The sequence below is a fragment of the Triticum aestivum genome, chromosome 3D (genome assembly GCF_018294505.1).
Source record: "Triticum aestivum cultivar Chinese Spring chromosome 3D, IWGSC CS RefSeq v2.1, whole genome shotgun sequence".
NCBI lineage: Eukaryota > Viridiplantae > Streptophyta > Magnoliopsida > Poales > Poaceae > Triticum > Triticum aestivum.
Window position 1 is genome coordinate 43,849,563 of NC_057802.1, and position 9,987 is coordinate 43,859,549.

A 9,987-nucleotide genomic window follows, 5' to 3' on the forward strand; every position below is an offset into this window, starting at 1 on the left:
CAGGCCCGGGCCGTCCTTCGTGAAGAGAAGACCGACGCGTGGTGGTCGGCGTTGATGTCGAGCAGCGCCACCAAGCTCGACCTACTCCGGACCAACGTCACCGCGAAGAAGAGAAACACCGACCTGGCTTTCCTGCTGGGCGGGGCGGACATGCTCCAGAGCAACGATGAGGCGTTCAAGGCGTGGTACTTGGCGGAGCGTGGCCTCATCCTGAACCAGCTTCCCTTGAGGACGCCGCCCACGCCCACGCCCACGCCCACGCCCCCGCCAAGCCCGAGCGATGATGCCGCCGAGACTCCCCGCAGCACAGAAGCCATGTCGACGCCGCCAAGCACAGAGACCCCACCAAGCCCGCGCACGCCGACTTCACCGACGCCGCAAGCCGACCTCGCCGTCTGATGCGCACGCGCGTCCTTTCTGCTTTTTGTACGCCGAACTTTTCATTCGATCGCCGAACTTGTGGCCGCTTGATCGCCGGATTTGTGGCGTCTATTTTGTGCGCGGGAATGACTACGTTTGAATTTGCCGCGGCTGGGGGGCGGCGCATGGGGGCGTGGCTGGGAGCTAGGTCACCCCCAGGGGCCAATCTAGCACCGGTTCGCTGCCGCTCTTTTTCGACGCCCTGGGAGGTTGAACGGCTGGAGATGCTCTGACACAGAGCACTCCATAACGGACAAATCAAGCATCAGGAATGGCTAAATTGGATCCTGCCGCCACTGCAGCCTTCGTCACAAGGCTTATAAGATGGGCCCTCGCTCTTCATCCCAAGTAAAACAGGGAGCTTTGTGAAATAAGTAATTCCACAAAAGCTCCTGATGGAGCTAACGGCAGCCGCCCTCCTGTTCCTCTCACTAGTCTCACTAGCGATCCTTTTGTCCTTACTTGGCCGCAAATCCAAAGCAGCAAGGCCTCCTGGTCCATGGAGCCTCCCGTTCATCGGAAGCCTACACCACCTCCTCACGCCACTGCCGCACGTCGCTCTCCGTGACCTGGCCAAGAAGCACGGCCCGGTGATGTACCTCAGGCTGGGCCAGGTGGACGCCGTCGTCATCTCCTCGCCGGCGGCTGCGCAGGAGGTCCTCCGGGACAAGGACATCAACTTCGCGTCTCGCCCGAGCATCCTGGCCTCGCAGATCTGCCTGTACGGGAACCTCGACGTCGCCTTCGCGCCCTACGGCGCGTACTGGCGGACAATGCGCAGGCTCTGCACGACGGAGCTCCTCAGCGCACGCAAGGTCAGGCAGTTCGCGCCGGTCCGGGGCGGCGAGATCCTGCGCCTCGTCGAGACGATCCGCTCCACCGGCCGAGGCGGCGAGCCGGTCAATCTCGGCGGCCTCGTGATGTCGTGCACGAACACTGTCACGGCTAAGGTGGCGTTCGGCGAGGGCTGCACCGGGGAGCTCCAGGCGCAGTTCCTGTCGGCGATCGAGGTGATTCTCAGGAGCAGCGGGGGCCTCTGCGTCGGGGACCTCTTCCCGTCTCTGTCCTTCGTCGACGTCGTCAGTGGGATGAAGCGCCGGCTCTGGCGAGCGCGCCGGCAGCTCGACACGGTCCTTGACAAGATCATTGCAGAGTGCGAGGCGCGGCTAGAGGAGAACAAGACCGGAGACGACGAGGACCTCCTGAGAGTCTTGCTTCGGATCAGGGACGAGGGGCAGCTCGAGGTCCCCATGGGCACCACAAACATCAAGGCAGTCATAGCGGTGAGTGTGGAGTGGTAATAGCTAACTGCTTTCAGATGTGCTAGTATATATGAAACGGGATTTTCATCTTTGTGCATGTCAACTCGGTGACATGGTTTTCACTTCCACTTTCAGAAATATTTGCAACAAAATCACTAAAAATCACTTTTCAGAAATATTTCAGCAAGCACCGAATAAATCCAATCAATACCAGTGACTCAATTTGCATTTCAGCCAAAGGGCTGAATATTCACTTAAAATATTCAACCAGATATTTGAATTTTCATGTAGTTCTGAAATCGCCGAATTATTTTGACCGAAAGGTAAACATTTCTGTGCCAACAAAATTATGGAACTTCAATCAATTTCATAGACATCTCATTGAAAGTGAAAACTCTGCTTTGTGACTGACAAATTAGGATATGTTCGCTGGAGGGACGGAGACAACTGCATCGACCACCGAGTGGGTCATGTCGGAGCTCATAAGGAACCGAGGCGCAATGGCCAAGGCGCAGAAAGAGGTGCGGTGTGCATTCAACCACAAGAACCCAGAAGACCATGAGGCACACATGGAAGAGCTATGCTACACAAAGATGGTAGTCAAGGAGGCCATGAGGCTTCACCCGGTGGTTCCGCTCCTGCTCCCCCGTGTCTGCAGGGAGACCTGCGACGTCCACGGGCACAGGGTCGAGGAGGGCACCCGTGTCTTCGTCAACGCATGGGCGATGGCGAGGAGCCCAGAGTACTGGGAGGACGCAGAGGAGTTCAGGCCTGAGAGGTTCGAGGACAACGCGGCGGACTACAAAGGCACGCAGCTAGAGTACCTGCCATTTGGAAGTGGAAGGAGGATGTGTCCTGGGAACATCTTTGCATTGGCCTTGGTAGAACTCGTCGTGGCACGACTTCTATACTACTTCGACTGGAGCCTCCCTGCCGGAATGCGGCCGGATGAGCTGGACATGGACACCGTTGTAGGCTTGACGGCAAAGAGAAGCAACCATCTGCTCCTGGTGGCGTCACCGTATAATGTGCCGGTCCATAAGGAGATTGATGACTGCAAAGCTCACTGATTTTCGTTAGTAGTATAGAATAAATAAGTTGTAGGCATCCCACACCGGATAGTATCATACTGCATGATATCATTTTAGTTACTATTCCCTCCGTTTCTAAATGTAAGTCTTTCTAAAGATTTCAATACAAACTACAAACGGATGTATGTAGACATAATTTAGAGTGTAGATTCACTCATTTTCCTCCGTATGTAGTTATTTATTGAAATCTCTAGAAAGACTTATATTTAGGAACGGAGAAAGTATCATCCCGTTGTATAGTGTATATCATAGTATCATCTTATTTATCCATTTGTAATGTAAAGTTATGTACAAGATCTATTTACCAATTCCTTGTTGGGTGATCTATGATACTGCTATCTTCTCTTTCTTCTTTAATTACAGTGTCATATCATCTACGTGTTAAATTGGCAGTGCATGATATTTGCTAGGGAAACACTTCTTATTTGCAACTGAAATCCGACGGCTACCAAATTGTGCTTCTTATATGAAAAAAAACGGCAGGGAAGTAATCACCCGCAGCCCGTGTGTAACACTCCCCTAATATCTCTCTAAAAAACTCTACTAATCTCTCCTAATTGCAAACGCAGCCGCACCGGCCTGAGCTCCTCCAGCTCGCGCGCACCACGCGGAGCCCGCCTCACCCAGATCTCTTTCTCCTCCCCACCTTGCAAGCAGCTGCCTCCTGCTCTCCTCCCCGTCGAGTAGCACGGCCACCCCACCAGCTAGCTGCGCCCGTGCTTCTCCAAACCACATCGCCTTAGGCCTTGTACAATGGGAGATGTTTAAGGAGGTGCTTAAAAAAATAAACCGGGTTTTTCTGTAGCACTGGTGTCTATTTCTATAGGAGAGATGCTTAGTTAAGCGTCTACCCTGTACAAATAAGCACCGGTGCTTAAGAAAATCCTGATTTATTTTTCTAAGCACCTCTCCTAAGCATCTCCCATTGTACAAGGTTTATCCACTGATGCAACCCCCCGGGCGACAACACTGGTGCGCCATCTTGGCATTAGGGATCGAGCCCCCCATTCTCATCTATGGGTCGTGCTTCGCCAGGTCAAATTAGGTGTGCCATCGGCTGCATCTACCGTCCCCGATTTGGTTATTTCCTTTCTCACTTTTGTAGTGCAAGTTTATTTGTATTTCATCCAACAGCAATACTCGTTGGTTTGTATGTTCAGCGGCTGCATAGTACAGTATTGTTCTGGTTTGTGTTTGTCATTTATCAGCAAACTTTTCGTAGGTCATGCTTTGTATACAATTCGGTAACCCATTGCTATGTAGGCAGACAATCGTGGCTATTCCTTAGTGTCAATATTTAGTGCTTTGAATGATGGTGATAAATGCTAAGAAAAGATTGCTTCAATACTTCATGTATAAAGAGCTTCCAAATATATGCATCCGCAGTTGGCGACAAATTTTTTGGTTTCACTCAAAATTTCATGCTTCCACCCAACACTAATATTGCACCATTTGCATAAATTCCCAGCTTCATACCTCTAGAAAAGTGGAAGCATGACCATACCAAATATATGCATCGAGGGTTGTTTGAGTCCTCTCTCACGTTGACACAATGCTTGTTGATTTCTAACATTTCTCATGTTATGAGTATTGTTTTCATATCTCGCTGTGCATATCCAAGGTTATTCCCTTTTATTGGATCTGATTTGGTTACGTGCTTTGTGTAGTGGATCACCAAATCTTCAATGAATTATATCTATCAATTTGGCATGAACATCACACAAATATGCTTCCTGTTATGACTTATGTTGAGATATCACTCGTTTCTTCGTACTAATGGACCTTCCAAAAATAATACTACATATGCTTCTTCGGCCTACAAAGCTTGCTTCATTCAACCAGTTTTCACGTGAATTTTGTATGTAGGTGTGACACAAACATGCATCCTCATGTTGGCGGATATCTTAATTAATTTCCATGTTCAATTCTCTATGCTTCAAAGTAAGATGAGTTATATTGGGATGGCACATCTTCATGCTTCATACTGATCGGGCTTCCAAATAATACGTCATCTGCTTCTTTGGTCTATAAACAATGCTTCCATACTTTCTGCTTCTTCAAAAAAAGTTGTCATTGTTATCACTATTGTAATATGGCATGCCCCGTACTATGTATGTTTCTTTGGCGTAGGTAGTTTTCTTCCATGGTCCTTGTTTCTATTATATATATTTTTGTTTTTTTCGAAAAAGGGGAGATCCCGGCCTCTGCATCAGAACGATGCATACGGCCATATTTATTACTAAGCAAATCAGTTCGACAGAGGTCTTAAAGTCTCAAACAAAAGAACAAAAGATGCTCACAAAGAGCTAAAGAGTAAATAAAGCCACGACCGGCTGGCAAAAAAAAGATAGAAAAACTAATTGCCTATCCTATTACATGACCGCCATCCAAACCGGTTGAAAATAGCCCGAGCTACCATCTCCTATCGGATAGATCCAGTAACCAAACACTCCCTGGCCTCCGTCGGGGTGAGTAGGGACCACATACGGATCAACGCAGTGGCTCGGAAGATAACCTGCAAAAAATGATTATTTGTTGTTCTGTTAAAGACCAAATCATTTCTGCAATTCCAGATAGCCCATAATAAAGCACATACTCTTACACGAATTTGTCTTGCTGTTTCGGAATCTATCCCATCAAGCCACGTCCCAAATAACGTGTTGATATTATTCGAAGGAGTAATATTAAAGGCTATGTGAACTGTCCGCCATAATTTTTTTAACAACGGGCAATCAAGAAAGAGGTGCTTGATGGATTCATCCTAATCACAAAAACTACATCTAGTAGATCCAGTCCAGTTGCGCTTTACCAAGTTGTCCTTAGTTAAAATGACTTGTTTGTGCACAAACCACATAAACACTTTAACTCTCAAGGGTACTTTGACATGCCAAACATGTTTCGAAGTAGGAATAGAGCTAGAATTAATAACATCCAGATACATGGATTTAACCGTAAAATCTTCATTCCTAGTTAGCTTCCAGCACAACTGATCGGGTCGTTGAGAGAGCTGAACATCCATCAGTCTTCTCACAAGATGGAGCCAAGCTTCCCAACCGTTTCCGGCTAGCGCTCTCCTGAAGTGAATATTGAGAGGCGTGGACTCAAACACTGTCTCAACGGATGCGTCTCTCCGTTGAACAATGCTATAAAGAGAAGGATATTGAAGTACGAGGGGAGTGTCCCCTAGCCATGTATCCTCCCAGAATCTTGTAGAAGTACCGTTACCGACAATAAACTTTGTTCGATTGAAAAAAACTGATCTAACTCTCATCAGTCCTTTTCAAAAAGGTGAGTCCATTGGCCTCACTATCACCTGGGATAAAGTTTTGGAATGAAGGTACTTATTACGCAGAATTTGTGCCCATGTAGCCTCCGTCTCAACAGATAGTTTATACAGTCATTTGCTGAGAAGACATATGTTCTTCACCTCAAGATTTTCGATACCTAGACCCCCTTGGTCTTTCGGTCGACAGATAATATCCCATTTAGTGACTCTATACTTTCTCTTCAGATCATCACTCTGCCAGAAGAAATGGGACCGATAGAAATCTAGTCTTTTTCGAACTCCAACTGGTACCTCAAAAAAAGACAAAAGAAACATGGGCATACTCGTGAGAACCGAATTAATGAGAATTAATCGGCCTTCATATGACATCAGTTTGCCCTTCCAGCAGCTTAGTTTCTTCTCAAAATGATCCTCAATGCACTTCCATTCTCTGTTTGTCAGCTTACGATGGTGAATTGGTATACCCAAATATGTGAAAGGTAGAGCCCCCAATTCACATCCGAACAATTGTTTATACGCCTCTTGTTCCTCATTGGCTCTTCCAAAACAGAACAGTTCGCTCTTGTGGAAATTAATCTTTAGTCCGGTCAGTTGTTCGAATAAGCATAACACTAGCTTCATGTTTCTCGCTTTTGCCAAGTCATGCTTCATGAAGATGCTTCATGAAGATGATAGTATCAACGGCGTACACTAGGACAGACACACCTCCATCAACTAGATGAGGTACCAGACCGCCTACTTGACCAGCATCCTTAGCCCTTTCTATTAGAATTGTCAACATGTCGACTACAATGTTGAACAGAATGGGTGACATCGGATCTCCTTGTCTCAGGCCCTTATGTGTTTGGTAGTGACCTATGTCGTCATTCACTTTAATTCCAACACTCCCTTTTTGCGTGAAAGATTCTACCTGTTGTCTCCAGGCCTGATCAAATCCTTTCATACGCAAGGCCTGTTGAAGAAATGGCCATTTGACTTTGTCGTACGCTTTTTCAAAATCCACTTTGAAAACAACACCATCTAGTTTTTTCGTGTGAATTTCATGGAGCGTTTCATGAAGGACCACAACCCCTTCTAGGATGTTTCTGTCCGGCATGAAAGCAGTTTGGGACGGCTACACCCCAGAGTGCGCAATCTGCGTGAGTCTATTAGTCCCAACCTTGGTGAAAATTTTGAAACTTACGTTAAGAAGACAGATCGGCCTGAAATGCTCAATTCTCACGGCCTCTGTTTTCTTAGGAAGCAAAGTTATTGTTCCAAAATTCAGATGAAACAACTGAAGCTGTCCAGAGAATAAATCATGGGACATCGGTAGCAAATCCTCTTTAATAATATGCCAACATTTTTTATAAAACTCCACCGGAAATCCATCCGGCCCCGGAGCTTTATTATTCTTCATCTGAGAAATAGCTTCAAACAGCTCTTTCTCCAAAAACGGGGCGGTCAAAAGATCGTTCTCATCCACAGCAAGTTGAGGAACATCCTCAATCCTCGACTCATCCAGGGACACGAAATTATCCTCCGGAGGCCCAAAAAGCTGCTTATAGTAGTTGGTTATGTATAATTTTAGGTTTTCCTGTCCTAAAATCGTCCCCTCGTCTTGCTCAAGCTGAAAGATTCTTTTCTTTCTATGCTTGCCATTGGCTGTCATATGAAAGAACTGAGTGTTGGCGTCCCCTTGGACAACTTTGCGAACCTTAGCCCGCAATGCCCACTTCAATTCCTCCTCTCTCAGGAGTTCTTCCAATCTCATCTCCGCGTCAACTTTAGCATGAAGTTCCGTGGTTTCTAGAATTATGGACTCGGCTTTTAAATCTAAGGCCTGAATAAGTGAAAGGAGCCTTTCCTTTTCAACCTTATAAATCCCACTGAGATGCTTAGCCCACTGTCGGTGTCAAAACTGGCGGATCTCGGGTAGGGGGTCCCGAACTGTGCGTCTAAGGTCGATGGTAACAGGAGACGGGGGACACAATGTTTACCCAGGTTCGGGCCCTCTCTATGGAGGTAATACCCTACTTCCTGCTTGATTGATCTTGATGAATATGAGTATTACAAGAGTTGATCTACCACGAGATTGTAATGGCTAAACCCTAGAAGTCTAGCCTGTATGACTACGATAATGAGTATTCGGTCCTATAGACCTAACCCTCCGGTTTATATAGACACTGAGGGATCTAGGGTTACACAAAGTCGGTTACAGAGAAAGGAATCTTCACGTTTGATCGCCAAGCTTGCCTTCCACGCCAAGAAGAGTCCCATCCGGACACATAGAGAGTCTTCGGTCTTCGTATCTTCACAGCCCATCAGTCCGGCCCATGGCTAACAGGCCGGATGCCCGAGGACCCCTTAGTCCAGGACTCCCTCAGTAGCCCCTGAACCAGGCTTCAATGACGAGGTGCCTGGCCCGCAGATTGTCTTCGGCATTGCAAGGCGGGTTCCTCCTTTCCGAACTTCAAGATAGTCTTCGGACGAGAGATATACCCGGATCTGTAACGTAAATACCACACACACAGCCGTAGAGAGTACAATGTTTCACGAGTCCAATCCGCTGACAACTTTTCGTAATGTGACATCACATCTGCCCGGTTCATTATTTCGAACCGTTTTCGTCTGTCGTTCCGTGTTTCGAGACACGGTTTTTATTGGCACGTCTTGTCGAAGCAGAGATCGTGTCCCCTTATTGCGGCATTCTCATCAATACGGGCGTGGGTAATCCAACCATGCCGTTTTCACAACCCTTGGGAATAGGCGAGTTTCAAGGCGAGTGGGGAGGCGTTCGATATTTACTGCCTTTATAAGGGGATAAGGATTCCCGTTCTTCACCCACACCTTCTTTCTCCCTCTGCCCTTTCATTCTCGAGCTCCAGCGCCCAAGTTCCCATCTTCTCCACCTCAAGGAAGCACTCAGCCATGTCCAGATCCGGAGGCCAAGGCAAGTGGATGGCCTCCTCCGTTGAGGAGAAGGACATTACCAAGCTCCGGGAGGCCGGGTATTTGGCGAAAGAAATCGCCCACCGTCTTCCAGCCAAGGGGAAAATCGCCCGAATTCAAGGCCGGAGCTCCAATGCGGCTCACCTCCTGGACGGAGAAAGGCCTAACTGGTCTGCGTTAGACGAGCTGACAGCGCTGCAAACGCGCATTCAGAGCATGGTGAATAAAAACATCAAGCTCGTAGATGTGATCCAGGTGATGCTGGTTCGCCGGATTCTCCCTTGCCAAAGCCGAAGCTTCCCTTTATGGGAATTTGATCCGGAGAAGCACCAGACCCTGTGGCGGCTCTTCAGAACTACTCACGAAGATGCCTGGAAGTTGCTCTTCAAGGGCAACGAGAAGCCTCCGGCCATAGATTCGGACCGCGGGCACAAACTCGCCCGCCCCGCCAATGCGGTAAGTCCTTCACATATTAAGGTGTTCCCTCTACTTGCTCGTTCAAGGAGGATGTCTAATTTTTACTATGTCGTTTCACGGATGGACGGAGAGAGCGGAGCGGATTCGAAGTTCGGCTCCGCTGCCCGAAGAGCCGGTCATCCCGCTTCTTGGTGAAGATGCTGGTACCGGCGCCCTATACGGCGCCGGAGAAGAAGGCCAAGGGGGCCAAGAATGGCCCTCGCCGAAAAGGTGTTTCGGACGTGACGTCCGAAGACGACGAGTCTCACTTGTTGGAAATATGCCCTAGAGGCAATAATAAAATGGTTATTATTATATTTCCTTGTTCATGATAATTGTCTATTGTTCATGCTATAATTGTGTTATCCGGAAATCGTAATACATGTGTGAATACATAGACCACAACATGTCCCTAGTGAGCCTCTAGTTGACTAGCTCATTGATCAACAGATAGTCATGGTTTCCTGACTATGGACATTGGATGTCATTGATAACGGGATCACATCATTAGGAGAATGATGTGATGGACAAGACCCAATCC

General features: G+C 47.7%; 1 protein-coding gene across 1 annotated transcript; it reads left to right on the forward strand.

Annotated features, from left to right (window-relative positions):
* Positions 1-815: 815 nt before the first annotated feature.
* LOC123074029 (9-beta-pimara-7,15-diene oxidase-like) lies at positions 816-2,752 on the forward strand. Its single transcript, XM_044496983.1, has 2 exons — positions 816-1,703; positions 2,102-2,752. The coding sequence occupies exons 1-2, from the start codon at positions 816-818 to the stop codon at positions 2,750-2,752; spliced, it is 1,539 nt and encodes a 512-aa protein (XP_044352918.1).
* Positions 2,753-9,987: the final 7,235 nt, after the last annotated feature.

Excerpts from the sequence above, each read along its gene's own strand:
- LOC123074029 (XM_044496983.1), top strand. The coding sequence starts at position 816 with ATGGAGCTAACGGCAGCCGCCCTCCTGTTCCTCTCACTAGTCTCACTA. Across the intron at positions 1,704-2,101 it reads ACATCAAGGCAGTCATAGCG|GATATGTTCGCTGGAGGGAC; the intron begins GTGAGTGTGGAG and ends CTGACAAATTAG.